Source organism: Grus americana, chromosome 4, assembly GCF_028858705.1.
Source record: "Grus americana isolate bGruAme1 chromosome 4, bGruAme1.mat, whole genome shotgun sequence".
Taxonomy (NCBI): domain Eukaryota; kingdom Metazoa; phylum Chordata; class Aves; order Gruiformes; family Gruidae; genus Grus; species Grus americana.
Window position 1 is genome coordinate 34,614,721 of NC_072855.1, and position 16,340 is coordinate 34,631,060.

Here is a 16,340-nt window from a genome sequence, read left to right on the forward strand (position 1 = left end):
AAAAGAATGTCATGCATGTGTATGTGATTCTAAATCCAGAAGTATTACATATCCTTTGTTGGCATTAGTTTCTGCTGAATGTACAGGATATATATGGTGAACACTAAGCCCTTCTGTTATTAGTCTGAAGTGTTTTAGCAGAAGCGTGGCATGCTTGGTTGAAAAGATTGGAAGTTTTAACGGATCAAAGCATATATATTGTTCTTACTGGATAATTTTCTGCTTAGCCATTTGTGTTGTATTGACCAACTTCATTAGCAGAAATTACATCTGGAAATTAGACTTTCTTTAACAAACTGTAGTATGTAGAGTAGTGTAGAATTCTACGTGGTAGAATTCTGTCTGGAGTGCTTGCAGCAAAAGCATTTTTTTTTTATTTTATTCTCCCCTCCCAGTATTAGTTGGCATTTATTAGTGGTGACTGCAGTCTTGATTGCTCTTTGGGGGGGGGGGGGGGGGCGGGGAGGGAGGGAGTAGATAGGGAACTGTTGAAAGGTGCTATCTTTCTACTTTCATGTGTTAGCAATTCTGTACTTGCTGCTGCTGTGAGAGATGGAATCTAATATTGTCAGAGGGTGTAGACTGAATGTAGAATATTCAGAGAAATGCAAGCATAACGAGATATTTCTGCTGGAATTACTTTATTATTCCTGTGCTTTTTGGGATCCTCCCCATCCTCCAGCCAGCTATTCAACAGCCAACTCCTTTAGTGGCTATGCTGAAATTTACCCTTTTCCCTTGCAACTGTGGTGATTCTCAGGGGATTAATGCTTCATGGGAGGGCTTGTGCTGGTTTTCTCCAGAGATAGAGGTATTTAGGCAAGCTTGTGTTTCTTGAAGTCACCTACAAGACCCTTTGCTCAAGAGAAGCAGACGAGGCATCGGCTCTGCTATTTGTTCACTTCCAATTAACAGTTCTGTGCTGTTCCCCATAGAGCCTGTGAAAAGAAAAGGTGTGGCTTGACCAACCCCAGCCAGGAAATTAGGAGAAAGCTTTGTTTAGAATATGTGACAATAAATATTTTCAGTTGTCATTGTTCACAGCTCTGTAATCTCTCTGGGAAGGTATTACCTCAAGGAGGTTAAAACAGTTATCACATTCTTTTTTTTTTTTTTTTCTCTCCTTCTTTTCCTAAATTCACAGTACTAATGCAACATTTTCCTTGGGTTTTTTTGTGTTTTTTATTTTCATTCCCACTTTCTTTGTAATTAAGGGCAATTACTTCATAATACCAAAATATGTATCCTAACAATAGCATACATATCTTCTACGTGTTGTAAAAGCATAAAAAGATAAAGTAGAAGATGATAGATCTTTGTCTAGAATACTAGGTATACAATGGATTTGATACAATGGCAAACCAAATTGCTGGAAAAACAAGGGCAGATTTCACCATAATTGAAACGGCCATTATCTGCACTATCTATTTTTTGAAGAATACTTGTTTGACCGTTTGACAGCTGTAAGATTGCCTTATATAGGTTTTGTTCATATTATTTAGTACAGACTATTTTATTGGTATATGTAGATTGCAACTGTATTTTGACAGGAGCATTGAGTAGCTATGCACGGGTGGTACACAATTCTGTTTCTATTGGCCTTTCTCTTTTAAGTGAAATGGAAATCTTTATTACTTTTCTTTATTTTTTTATCAGCTGTGAGACAAAATTGAAGGCTTTTTATTGTAGCAGATCAACACTGAAAACTTTATAAATGGATTTTAATTTTGCTTGTAAGAGGTCTTATTAATAAAAAGCGTATGCTATAGTTAGAAAAAGGAACATCAAGTATGTGGCCTATGTTTTGATCTCTATTTTGGCCATAATTGGGTAATTGCTTTCCTGTTTTTCAGTTTGACAATTAAGGATCAAGATGGCAGTGCTTTTCTGTCACTTCTGGCATAGTTGGGTAAAAGGTCTCGTGACATTGCAGCGTCTTCTGTATGTAGCATATGCTGGATTCCTGCTGCAGAGAATAGGGGATCCTGTGGCCAGTAGTGGCTTAAGTCAGGCAAATCCAAATCTTGGTGTTTGCTCCATGAAAAGCCAAGCTGGGTCTAGCAGGATTTACTAGTGCAGGCTCAGTGCCATGTGAACACTGCGATGGTGTTTGTGGGGCCAGCTTGTACCTGCAAACAGGTTAATAGCATTTGTGCAGCGAAGAAATTGAGTTCTCTCTTGTGTCTGCATCCATGGCACAGTTAACCCACATCATAGCAAGCCATTCAGCTATAACTGAGAGTTGACCGAGTTTACTTTTCATGAAACTCAATAGTTAAATTTTTGAACCTACTGTTGGGGAGAATTAATTCAAATAAAATCCTTTGGTATTTAGATTTCACTGTCTTTTTGTCACCTCTTATTCTTTGACTTTCTTCATTTAAAGCTAGACTCATCATGCCTTCCTAATCTTGCATCAAAGGTGTAGCAAATTCTTGCAACAAAACCTAACATTGTGCATCAAAAAGGTGTGCTCATTCTCTGCTATTGCCAACAGCAACTGTTTGACTCCTTGTCATTGCCAAATCAAGCCAACGCACATAGGCTGCTCTGGTTTCCACCATTAATGCATCTCTCTAGATCATCCTTTTTCTGTTATCACTAAAAATACAAATAGATGCTTCTCCTGAAGAGATGGGTAGCTATTCAAATAATGTGTGTAAGCACCCTTTGAATAAGGTATGTGAACACCCTCTGAAAACAAGACTTCATATGAGAGAATTACATACGTTACTGCTGTCAGAAGCATGACATGTACAGATGTGTTGGAAAACTGAAGTGTGTCTGTCTTAAGGGCTACAACAGCTTAGCTTTTAGATTGCAAATAATATTTTCACAGCCCTTAAGGACTGGAAACCCCTCACCCCTTCCCTTAATGAAAGCATAAGTTCTGCAAAAATAGAAGAGACCACCTAAGAGGAAATTGAGATTGGGGATATCAGTAACTCCTGGTTTAACCTAACCTTCATTCATATTATTTTCTTGAAGGATCTGATTAATTATTCTTTTATGTTTACAGGTCTAATTACAACCACATCTAGAAAACTAGATCGAGAGCAGCAGGGAGAGCACATACTGGAGGTAAATAATTTCTGTAGTTCTCTGAAAAACAGCCACTGTAAGTTCATTGCTCTTTTACAGAGAGTTAAGTTTACCATACTTGATTACCATATGAAGAATTTAGAGACCTGGATTTCAGAAGTAATTTGCTTCTATGTTCATTATATTGCAATGCAGAAAGCTACCTACCTTATAAAAACAACGTGTTGGGACTTTCTCGTGAGAAAAGAGTTAAGATACAGATAGAAGGCAATTTTTGTGTTTTTTATATCTGTAAATCAAGATTTTTCTTTCAAACAGTACAAAGGCATGATTGCTAAAAGGAATCTGATTCCTTTTTGTTAATCTTCCTGTGTAATTATTGCAATAGCTATTTCAGCCTGCCTTTTGCTGAATATAGAACTCTGAAAAAGAAGCACAGAATCTTTTTTAACATTGAGAATACAGATTGCGAGTAGACCTTTTTTCTGCATAACTTACTTATCAATCACGTAAGTAGATGAGTTGCAAAATATGTATTATAGAGTCAGACTCCAAGAGCATGAAATTTGCGATGTAATTCTTTTATTTAGCTAATTGATCACCTGGAATTTATGTAATGGCTATTCTCATTCTTTGTCAAACAACATGAAAGAAAAACACGTAGACAACGGTGAGTCTTCCTATTTCACAATGCTGTCGTGCAATGTGACAGCATTGTACTTCACCTGCAAAGAAGACTTAATATTCACTGTGATGCTTAGATACTAACATTTATCTGGAACCTTTATTGTGCCTTTGCTTCTGGGTGATACGTAAAAGACTGCAATGTGAGTTGGCAAAACTAACAAGTCTGGACTTACTCAAAACTAGTGAAATCTGTAGAAAGGTTTTCTAATAGGAATGCAAGGACTGCATAGACTTGGAGGTGAATGTATTCCTTGATAGCACAAACTATCCTTTTGCAGAACTCCAGTGTACATGCAGTCTTCCTGGCCCTTTTCTATCCCTTTGGTGCATTGCAAGCTGGATTAGTGCAGCTGTTGGATAAAATTTTTATCATTATTTTCATTTCTGTATCAACTTTGGAAAGAACTCTTGCTACTTAAGTGCAAATAGGGTGGCATTTCCTCTGCAGTGTGTTGCTAGTAGTAGTAGTAGCAAAGTTAATTAAGTGGTAAATCTGATTTAGTACTAGACATGTTATTCCTGTAAATTGTAAAGTCATTATATTATTCTCTTTTTAAATTACCTCCTATAATCTGCTTATGTAAGTTTCCCAAAGCACGTCATGTCAATTATATCTTATTTCTTGACCACTGCTGTGTATATTGGTTGTAAAATTGGTATCTCATGACTTTTACTCCTATGTGTATTGTGCTGGCTTTTCTGTTAGATTTATACGGTAAATAAAATGATCTGTGGATCATTCTCTGACCCTGAAGCCACCTAGCACAGTATGGCTTTGCTTATACCTTATCCCTGGAACAGAGTGACCATGTCCAAGTTGCCTGTCAAGAATGGTGCCTGAATTGTGTGTATGCTCAGGCTGCAGCTAGGAAACGTGTGGGAGCGTGCTGCTTGTTCTGGGCTAAAACTTATGCCAGAGATCACACTAGCAGTGTCATGTTGTGGGCAGTTGTCTGCTAGCAGTCATGCCTGCTAATTTAACCTTAAGTTATAACAAGATGACATGTATGAAACTCAGATTTGTATTTTTATTTTTAAGGTTACAGTATCACACAATGGTGCAGAAATCCTCCTGGTTTCAGGATTCTCTGTAAAGATAGCAGATTAAGCTGGTTGCCCTTTAGTTTGGAATATTGGTTATTGCCTGCTGGTATCGTTTATAATTCTTCACTCTTTCTTCATTTTGAATCCCAGCTGGTGGTTAAAGTTTTAAATAAAAGTCTGTGAAGTATCCAACGGAAGAACTTTTAACTACAGAGCGATAATGACAGCATGGCCCAAAGTAGCAGTTTTCACATTTGTTAGTTTTATGTTTACACCTTTGAAAATAGGTTGGAAAGAAACCCAGAAATGCACAGAATGGTGGGCAATATTATGAGCCAAGTGCTGAGCATCTGGCTAATTAATTGAGCATTGAAATATTGACCAGATGGGTTGGAGGGTTTATTCCTTGTTTGCTATCAAATTTGATCCCTGATTGCACTCCTGCTTATATAATAGTAATTAATATGCCCCATTCTTTTATTCCCAGCTTGTAACTATTTTCTGAGTGCCAATTGGCACTCTTTAACGCTATTATTTTAGGTTAGCTTCATGTTATTGTCTCTCGTCTTAGTATTCTGCTTATGTCAGTAGTGCCTTCAAAACTGACGTTGCATTCAAATCAAACTAGATTTTCTTCAAATTTGCCAGTTTTTTCTGCTTGGCTCAGGGCAATGCTAATTTTATGTTAATGGCTAAGTTATTCCATGCCCCTTGGAATTTCCACTTTTGGGATGTGTTTTGGTTTTTTGGGGTTTTTTGCAAACTGAAAGATACGTGGTTGTGTTCCGTTGCAAGTACTAAAGGGAACAGATATTCATGTGTGTGGAAATCCTACCTTCTGTTAGAGATGAGCATGAGTATTTGCATTTCTTTTTGCATTTCATGTGTTTTGTTGTGGTTAATTACTTACTCATGCTTTTCCATTTCCTTCATGCTTGTGAGTTATACCACATTTCATTTGTATTTCCATAATTTTTTTCCTAAAATAGATGAGACAGGGCAAAAAATAGAGTATCTGATCATGTCCCAATTCATGTCAATGGAAATTCATTTTTTTCATCAAGGATTCAATTCTAGTCTTCTATTAGTATTCATTTCATTATTTTGTATCCATGTTATCCTTGAATCCTTATGTTTTTCCATAGTTGGATTTCCCAGAGCATCCTAAGAACCACCGAAGGAATTCACCGCCCGCATTCTTAAAGAAAAACATTTGTTCTCCCCAAATTGGGGTGGGCTTGTTGGAACTGAAATATCCTGTATCAGTGGTGTGTAGGGGTTTCTGTTTGGGTTAATGGAGTTGTTTTTGTTTAACACCCTTCACAACACTGATCTTAGAATCATAGAATCATTTAGGTTGGAAAAGACCTTTAAGATCAAGTCCAACTGTGTATCTTCCCTATAATGTTTTCCTACTGCTACTGTAGTGACTGACTTCTGTATGGAGCTTCCTCCCAGCGAAGGCTTGCATCTTCCTCGCAAACTCAAAACCAAAATGAAACTGCAGTGTACATTTCCCATAGAATTTGTTAGGATCATTGGGTGTTTGATTTTATTTTTTTAATTTTATTTTGCATTCCTCTACAGCTTTGACAAGTATCCAGTAGAATTAGATAAGCGTATCTCAGTTTATCAATTTCCTCTAATTACAACAGAGCTGGCATTGGTGACCCTCAGACATCTCTGTGTATTTCTGTGTAACATTAAGAAAGGTAAATTAAGTCAAGGAAGATAATTTTAAAGGAGAGGAGAAAAAAAAAAAAAGAGCAGTGAGAAAAAGAAAATGAAGGGGAGACCACAAAAGGCTGAGGAAGAGTGCTGAACCAGGTCATTAAATTGTTCTTAACATGAGACACAAGGATTAAAATTTTAAAGCTAAAACCAAAACCAACTCAACAGCAAAGAGAAAGAAAGGAAAAGAACATGAAAGACTGACAAAGTAAAAAAAATGTCTTTAGCCATCATTATTCCTTGTGTCTTTAACGCCAGTTCTTTGGAAAACATCCTCCTCAGAAACTGAGATTTAGCCAAACTGCTATAGATCAGGTAATGCTGTTATCAGTGGAGAATTCATGTTTGGTTTAAATGCTTTATGTAATAGCAGCTAAACTCTCCCTTGAAAATGCCTGATGTCTGTCCGAGCTTGTTAGCTTTTATGTGGATAGCAGGGTGCAGCTAGAAAGTGATGGGCCTGATTCTGTAACTCTTCTACTAGCCAAGCTCTTAAGGGAAGCAGGAATATAAACCCCCTATCTTTAACCCCTTATTAACCATGAAGGGATTAAATAGATAAGAGTTAAGGTAATAAGGTAAGATTCCTTTAAATGAAATAAGTTTTTTCATCAGTTTGATCCTTTTCCTGTAGATAAGGATTTTTTTCTGTTTTCTGACTTGTAATTAACATAACTCTTTTATTATATTTTTGTTCACTACCCATGCCAATAACATCAGATCAGTCCTAGAATTAATACTATAGAAGATTTCACACTAATTTCCTGGCTTTTTAGTAGAAATTTTGATTATTGCTGGAGGAGCAGACTTGGTTTCATTTCCTATTTCATTTAGTCCATGGAAGTACATTGTTGTGTGTCTTAAACAGCAATTTTTTAAGCTTCTTTCAAACAAGATAGTGATTTTATGTCTCAAAGTACGGAGGATTTTCAGTGCATAGGCCTGTCAAATTCTGAAACTTATATTCTTATGAATTGCATCATTTGAGGTGTAAAATCAAATTATCAAATTGAAAAGTTGCAAGGAAACACTAGGCTGAAAGTATGTTAAGCTATTACAGTGAAGCTGTTACCAGAGATACTATACTTCTGTGCTGTTCCTGTACTCAAGTTATTATTTCAGTTACAATGCTGCAAAATTGTGAAATAGATTTAATATATATCTGTTGACTCCTACATGCCATACATGAAGCATCAAAATATTAAGATAGTAGCTGAATAAACTTTTGTAGTGCCTTTTGTAAATATTCACCAAATAGCTTTACACAGTTGTCTTTAAGTAACTGAAGTTAGGGGGTTATTTTGCAGTTTTCGTAAGCAGTTGTAGGAAAATCTGATGTAAAAAGAGCATTGTTGAAAGGACCATGTTTGAATTAAGTGCTAACCATATCCTTTTTAATAAAAATAGGTAACAGTAACAGACAACGGTATTCCTGCAAAATCAACAATTGCACGGGTGATTGTGAAAGTCTTAGATGAGAATGACAATAAGCCTCAATTCTTACAAAAGTTCTACAAAATCCGGCTTCCAGAGCGTGGCAAGCCAGAACGAGAGAGAACTGCTAGGAGAGAGCCAATCTATCGAGTTATTGCTGCTGATAAAGATGAAGGCCCCAATGCAGAGATCTCTTACAGCATTGAAGATGGTGATGAACATGGCAAATTCTTTATTGAACCGAAAACTGGAGTGGTTTCATCAAAGAAATTTTCTGCAGCAAGGGATTATGATATCCTTTCAGTGAGTCAAAATCTTGCATATCGTGAATACATGAAGTGTTCTTTTATCTGTATTCTCATTACTTCTTTTCAGTAGCTGGCAGATGAGTGACTGCAGTATCTGAAGGAAGAAAGGTTCAACAAATCCAGAAGTATTGTTTCATGGGTTTATTTGTTTTGGTTTGTGGGGGGTTTTTTAAAGGATGATTTCAGATGTTTGTATTGAGAAAGTGAATCAAGAAGCTGCTGTTCTTTTCCAGAACTTGACAGATAATAAACATGATGAGGGAACATAAACAATCAGTTTGACTCTCTTTCAGGAAGAAAGCAAAATAAAAGTGAATTTATGGTAACAGTTTGTGCTACTATCAGGTGCTGCATACTTCTCCATTTGCTGCCCAGATAATGAAGGGCAAGTGGCACTTTGAGAGACACTTAACCTTTTTGGATATATCTCACACAAACAAACATGCTTGGAGCTTATTACTGCTTTTCCGTTTATGTGACATAATGATTTATGTGATCCTCTAGCCTAAAAGATGTGTCTGTTTCACAGATTAAAGCTGTAGACAATGGTCGTCCACAAAAATCGTCAACTACACGGCTTCACATAGAATGGATTCCAAAGCCTGTGCCACCCACAGAGCCCATTTATTTTGAGGAGGCTTTTTTTTCTTTTACGGTGATGGAAAGCGACCCAGTTGCTCACATGATTGGCGTAATAGCTGTTGAACCCCTTGGAACACCACTTTGGTTTGACATAACGGGTAAGGATGCCTTAAGGGCTTTTATTATTTGAAACAAATGCATGGAGTCTGAGATACTGGAGGTACTCATTGTAGCTTGGTTTTTTAATCGCTCTTCTAAATAATGCACTGTTTTGGCGTTCTTCAGCTGTAGATGCGTATTTTCTCCCTTATTTCATTACAAATAAAAATGACTTAAATTTTTATCAATGCCACTATATATCAAAGATTAAAATTACATTGCAAAATATCTGCTGTGTTGCAGTTTTGGAAATTACTTATGAATATTGTGTCAGTGAAATTAATACTAATCAAATCAACCTCATAGACTAGGATAGGGAAAGAAATAAAATGCCAGTTTTTTGCAACTGTCCCGATAGTACACCCAAAGTGAGATTATATGGTTCACATGGATTTCTTGTCCTCTGGGCTGCTTCTCAGTTTGCTGTCCTTCAATTCAGTACTAAAAGGAAAAATTGCAATGTTCCTAAACCCAGCAAACTTCTTCCTATATGTATTCTTACTACTATATCATACCTTAGCCCCTACCATTGAAAGGAGAATGCTAATCAGTAATATGACTATACATTGATGCTGTGGTGACAAAATTAATAGTACTTTTTAATTTTAGACTTACTGACTAGACCTGTGAGCACCAGGAATACACAGAATGTTCCCTGTACAGCTGATACTAAAAAGTCATGTGTTATGTGCTTTAGAATCAAGGAGAATAGCATAGCCTTATTACAGGACAGGTATCTTGTAATGAACTGTTTCTGGTCTTAAGATAGCCCTATCAGATTGTGATTTTTTTGCCACATTCACAAGAGAGAAGGATCTTTCTAACCTTGAAAATTTTAGCCATGATTATTGTTTTAAGTTGTGGGGGGAAAGCATTTTTTGAATTATTTCTTTAAAATTTAATTATTTCAAAGGTCTGTTTTGCTGGTGTGTATTTCCTAAGGGATGCCGAGAACAGTAACAGTTAAAAACAAAGTTTGTAAAACTTACACGTGTAGCAGGGATGTATAAATGCCAAATACTTGAGGGTGTTCTCAGAAAACTTTCAGACACATGAGAAGAGTCATAACTCTTCCCTAAATGCATGCTTCATGTGTGAACAACCTGTGATAATACTGATAATCATTCCTAATGTATTAAATATTTACATAGAATTTTTTAATGGTTCTTTCTAGTGTATTCTGGGGAAAAAATGAGTTCCTGTCCAAACAGATCAGACTTGAATAAAAAGTGATTGCGTTTAGACAAACCAAGGGGTTAGAGATCTTTGCAACTGTGTAGAGGGAGTAGAGTTCAAGATGTCCCCTTGTATTCTCATAGGGGTAAAGCTTTCTCCATTGGAGGTATTCTGGAACTGAGGCTACTCTTTTACTCTTCTCCCAAACATACACACCCATAGACGTGGGAGTAGAAAAGCAGAAAATATAAAGATAACTTAAGCGAGCAGGAGAGTGGAGAGGGCTCTGTGTTCTCCAATTCAAACAGGGTTATCCAGTCAACAGCAAACAGAAACATCTGTAGACCAAAATGAGTCCATTAAAGGAAAGGTTAAAAAGGGATATTGTCAGAAAAAGGTGAGTGGTTCATGGAGATGAGAGTGGATAGAAGAGGCCTCGGAGGTCTTGTGACTTTCCACAGAGTACAGCAATGGCGTCTTTTAATAGCAAAATTTGTTAATTAGATTGGGGACGTACTTTTTTATTGTTCTTTTTAGCTTGCTTCAGCTGCTGTGCACTCTGAACAATGTGTACATCTGAACAGAATTCTGATGATGATATTTTGATTTGCTCCTAAGCATGCAGCACAGTTTGGACTTTTACAGAATCTTTATTGTGTGCTTAACGCAGAAAATAGATAAGCTTTTCCTGCTATTTTTAGAAAGACATATATAGAAAACTCCCAAGGGGGAAGAGCAGAATTTGTCCATGCACTGTAAAATAAACCACTTTATTTTTACTGTTTTCTTAGTAAAAGTGTATTGGAAAGTTTTTGATATGCAATCATGTTGTGAAGTTATCGGCTACTCTTACAAGTGGTCACTTTACTGCCCTCTTTTACTGTTTCTAATAGCATGAATTAATTTGATTGACAGCTTTCCTTTGTGTTCTGTGCTTGCTTTCCATGCTTTCTTTCTTTTTGGCTGAGCCAGGAGACAAGCTTGCTAGTGAAGTATTTTACATCTTTCAGATGGCTTGTGACCTGAACTGTACAGCAGAAGGTATCTGCTGAGATCACATAATTTATTACCAGATTATGAGATCTGAAATGAAAGCGTACATTTATAAAATATTTATTTTATTAACCCTTCGGAAATCAAAGTGCTCACAGTTGCATTTGTGACAGGTTCGTTTTTGTTTTGTTTTGTCATCATTACATTTATACAGCATCAATTCAGAGCATCCAGTTTTGGCTTTGGCCAAAACTGTTCCTGTTACACTCCCAGTGTACCAGATGCAGAAGTTTGGGTTGAGTTCTGCTTCAGTGGACTACCAGATATCACCACTACTACAAAAATTAGGCAAGGTCTTTGTGATTTAATTGATAAGGAACTAAAAAACAAAACAAAAAAAAAATTGGTTAGAGAGGGTGCCCTTGTATCAGGGAAACTGAATGAACAGTTTCATACTCATTCACCTTACTCTTCCCTTAAAATGGAGGTGACTTCATTGAGACATCTGAGAAAACGGTATTGCATGCCAGCTATAAAGGAAAAGCTAGAGGCTAACTTTCTGAAGCTGGTATCTTGCACAAAGCCCAATAAAAAAATTTGCATGTACACATGTTAAAAAGAAAGGAGTAGGAAAAAAAAACCTGCTACCTTTCATGCTGTCCAGTTTATATCCATTTGTGTGATTCAGAAACTGCTGCTGGGCCAGTAAGAGGAGTTGGCTTTTAGTGAACCTAGAAAAATTACATTATCTTTGTCATTATCAAATATCTTAAATCCAGTGAAGCAGAATCTAGCCCATCTTTCTTAAACTGATATGTCTGTCATGCAGTGGAACTTTCTAAAGGTGAAATCCTTTTTACATGTGAATGGGGGCCCATTTCAGTATTTACTGTTCTTTCTTGGGTTAATTATAAATTTGCAACCTTTGGAACTTCACCCTCTCACTTAGCTTTGGTTTTTCATAAAAGGCTCTCAGTGATTTACAAAACATAGCACGTAAAACTCTTAAAAAAAAAAAAAAAAAAAAAAGGCACTCAGATGATATCTGAATGTTATGCTTGTAAAAATATTAAGAAAAACACAGGCACATAATTAGGAGAAATTGGTTTGCCATATCTAGCACTGGCTTGACCAAAATAAAAATTGATTCCTCTATTTTAGGCAGTTTCTTGAGAGGTCTAAAGCAATTGTAGTTAAATGGCAGTATTTATCACTGCTAACAATATTTGGACTTAATGGACATTGTATTTTCATGATAGTCTGCTCAGGGTGGCATGGTGATGATCAATTAAATGTTTAAATGAGTAAGTGTAGCTATTGATCTACATGGTTATTTAACTGTATTTCAAAGGGTAATTTGAAAGTTTCACAAGGGAAGTTAAGATAATTTGCTTCAGAAAAAGGAGCTTGGCCATATTTAAACACTGGGCATTTAAACATTTAGCACTCATCTGAGTCCTGCTTATCTCAGTAGGAGTTAGTGAGTTCTTTAGATACTCAGTATTGAGATGAGTATCTTTTGGAGGTACTGCAGCTTTTTCAACTTTGTCTAGAGTCACATATGAGTGTTGTAATTTGTACGCTGATCCAAAAGACACAAATTTGACAGTATTTCTGATTTGGGTTTTTCATGTGTTTTGATACAAAGTACCTAATTAGCCTGACTGTCTGGACAAAATAAACTGTCACGTTTCACCTAGTAATTCTCAGTTTCCTGATATTTGGAATCTTTGAATTCTGGTTAAAAAAAAAAAAAGTAGAGAGTCTTGCAAAGAATCTACCTGCTAACTTTCCATGAACCAGACAAATCAGCTTTGTCCAAAACTAATCAGTTTTAAATATCTGTAAGTAGCAGCATATCACATTACCAGAAAAAAAAAGCAAAGGGTTTAAAATAAGTGTGAATATATAAGTGTATGTGTATATAGTTCCACCTTCATTAAGCATCTGAAGACAGAACATGATCATACATGAAAACAATGCAATAGTGCTGTGTTTTATGAACTTCTCCCTTTCCCAATTTCCTGAACAAGGTGGCAACTATGACAGCCGATTTGATGTGGACAAGGGCACTGGAACTATCATTGTTGCTAGACCTCTTGATGCAGAACAGAAATCAAGTTACAACTTGACAGTAGAGGCAACAGATGGAACCAGATCTATCAGCACTCAGGTAATGGCATTTATTATGAAGTGCTTATAAATGAAGGAATTTGTAAGTTGGGGAGTGGGAAGGGTGTTACATTTTCTCTATACCATTGTTTTCATCCTGGATAATGAATATGGTTTATATAAATTAGGGAATCTGTCTAAAATAGAAGTGGATTCTGATATTCATAGAGCCATGTTGTTTGGCAGTCCAGGTGGAAGGTTGTGTGTTACTATGCTATAGTCTGAATCAGCAACTTTTAAGTTATATCATGTTCCTACATTAGCCAGGTAAATGAAAACAGAAACTAAGCCCTTCCATGCATGATTTACTCACAAGAAAAGGATTAATACTTCTTTCTTGAATTACCCCTCTTTATCCAGCTCCTCCAAAATCACCAAATAATGGCTTGAAATTTAAAAGATGACCATTGTAAGGTTGTTTGGTTTCTCCCCTTCCTTCCCCTCCCCCAAGATCTGTGGATGACAAATTGTACAATGTCCAATTACGGTTTTGTGAAACTGAGCAGCTCCTTCTGCATGGTGTACATACAGAAACAAGGTTTAAATGATAACATCTCTTGTGCATCGTCTCGAGTACTTTCTTTTAGCTTCAGTGGAGGTAGAGATTGCCAAACACTCTCCAAAAAGCAGCAATCTTACACAAACCCATTTTTTTCCAAATTACCTTTCTACCAAGGCTCAATGGTGGCGGCAATTCTTTGTGGTCGAACTAATAAGTTCACTTTAAGGCAGAAGTCTTTTATGGCACTACTGGAAATAACTCATAGTAAAGTAGATTATGATGTATATCCCTCCTGTTTTCCTCTCTAGTTTCTTTCCCCAGCCCAGAACCTGAATATATTTGGAAGCAAGGTTTAGTTGAGGTTGCTCATGGCTCCGTTCACACCATAGAGGAGCTCCACTTTTCTTCCAAATAGAAAGCAAAGGAGTTATTTACTGATTTAAGACTATTGGATTGCGACAGTGGTGTGTCTGTGTTACCTGCCCCTGTCATTGACCTACCTCTCAGAAGCTCAAAGAGCACTAAGTGGGTTGCTGCTGTCTTTTCTGTACATAGAAATCTGTACTATGAACGCAATTTCTTGTTGTTCAACTTCTGTGCAGTATTTATATTTCTGTCATCTTTTTTAATGTCTTATATGTTGTCTTCCTGCTTTAGGCCAGAGAGAAAGATGTTTCTTGTCAATGTTTAGGATTTAAAAGAGAAACTTTATTGAGGTGACTGCATGTCTGGAGGCTTGTGATAGGTTAAATAGACTAAATTTGATACTAGAAGATGGCAAGGTTAGCAGTTTCCTTAGAGAGCTGCCTTTTCCTTTAATGGTGACAATTGTGAGTGATATTCTAGACCATGAATCTTCAAACATGACAACGTGTCTCTGAGTCAGAACTTGCTGCTATCATAGCCATGGTGCCGTTGCTTCTGGTACTGATAACCACCATAAAAGGTTTGGAGAGTACTGCTGTAAATTTATTGCCTAGTTGTAGTAAAAGTACTGAGCGGATTCATTTCTGCCAATTACAGAATGCTGGATAGAAGGCATGAATTAGTTTGGAAAAAAAAAATGAGAAGAAACCCAAATCCATCTAAAAGAATTTCTTTTGCCAGGAAAGTCAGAAAGACAGCAAGAGGCTTTCCACACACACTTCCCCCCCTCCCAAGAACACAGTCAAAAATGCCACCATGCAGAGCGTGTTGAGGTAGCCTGAGGACTACTAAAGGCTGAATATGTGGTCTTGATAACTGCAGATATTCTAACCAGTACTGCTGCTTATATAGCTGAATTTATGCAGGCACCCTGAGCTGTCACAGTTGAACCATAATGTGCTTTGTCTTCTGGAACAACCAAGAATTGGAAGGTCACAAAATACTTTAACCCTCACCCCTTCTCTTCCTTTGGGCTACATGATTCATTTAGTTCTTCTCAGAAGTGCACAGTATAGCTTTTGTCCAATTTCTTTAAATTAATTTGTTATTTTAGCATCTTGTAAAGCTGAGTGAACATTATAAACATTTACCACGGCAGTCTTCTGCAGAAGAATTGCAGTAGTAGTCTCAAATTTATCGTCTCTTATTTCTGTGATTGCTTTTTGTATGATTATCTTTGGTGTCTTTCCTTTCCTCTCAGCTAGAGTTGGCACGAGCAGAGGTTGTGGTTTCTGTTACAGGCAAGCACAAAGAGTTCTTTTGCATTGTCTGCCTTTTCCCCCCTGCTTGTGGGATAAGCACAAGTTCTGCTGTTGCTGTTTGAGTCTCACATTACTGTGGTATATAGATTGAAGAGCATGGATTAGTTCAGACTCTGCCACCGTTGGTGCACAAACAGACTCCTGATTTTAACTGATACTCTTATCTCCCCTCCGTAACTCCTGGCCCACCCAAATCGACTGATCTGTTAAGATATCCCTCAGGCCTATCGTTAAGATGATGCATTTTGGATGAGGCTTGACTTCAAGGGAATTAAAAACGTTGATATGAAACCAAAGTTGAAGGTGTGATTTATGGCTGCCAGTGTGCAAATTCCGTTACTCACTGCTGAAATAATGAAGATTAAAGTTTGAGTGTTGATGTTGTGTTGGATTTTTCTAAGAGCTGATAAACAGTTAAAATGGAGTGACAGGCAAAAAAAAATCTGAATAGTGAGTGCATACATTAGGAACAATAATATGCCATACGCAGCTTTTAGCTTGCAAAGTAATTGCTGTAAAAACATTGGAAATACAGTAAACAATTTAACAGACCTCGATTAACAGCAGATTAAGTAATTTTACATTTAATTTGAAAAAGGAAATGACATTTTCAAGACATTGGGGAGGGGACAAGAAATGAAAATCTTATTGTATAAAAGCAGTGTATTGAATCTGACTAAACTAGAAGGCATTTGCTGGCCTCAGGCCATTAACATCTGTAGAGCATTTGACTCAGAACTTCAGTTAAATAGCTTTTTTGAAAAATACAGCAGCAGTAGGCATGGAGGCTATTAGAATTTTGCATGCATCTAAATGCCAAAT

General features: G+C 36.8%; 1 protein-coding gene across 4 annotated transcripts in view; it reads left to right on the forward strand.

Annotated features, from left to right (window-relative positions):
• Nucleotides 1–16,340, forward strand: part of FAT1 (FAT atypical cadherin 1) — a 111,266-nt gene that overhangs the window by 53,471 nt on the left and 41,455 nt on the right. For all 4 annotated transcript variants that reach the window (XM_054823691.1, XM_054823690.1, XM_054823688.1 and 1 more), the window contains 4 exons: nucleotides 3,020–3,081; nucleotides 7,912–8,241; nucleotides 8,776–8,986; nucleotides 13,190–13,329. In XM_054823691.1, coding sequence (XP_054679666.1) covers nucleotides 3,020–3,081; nucleotides 7,912–8,241; nucleotides 8,776–8,986; nucleotides 13,190–13,329 — 743 coding nt within the window. The remainder of the gene's footprint in view (nucleotides 1–3,019; nucleotides 3,082–7,911; nucleotides 8,242–8,775; nucleotides 8,987–13,189; nucleotides 13,330–16,340) is intronic.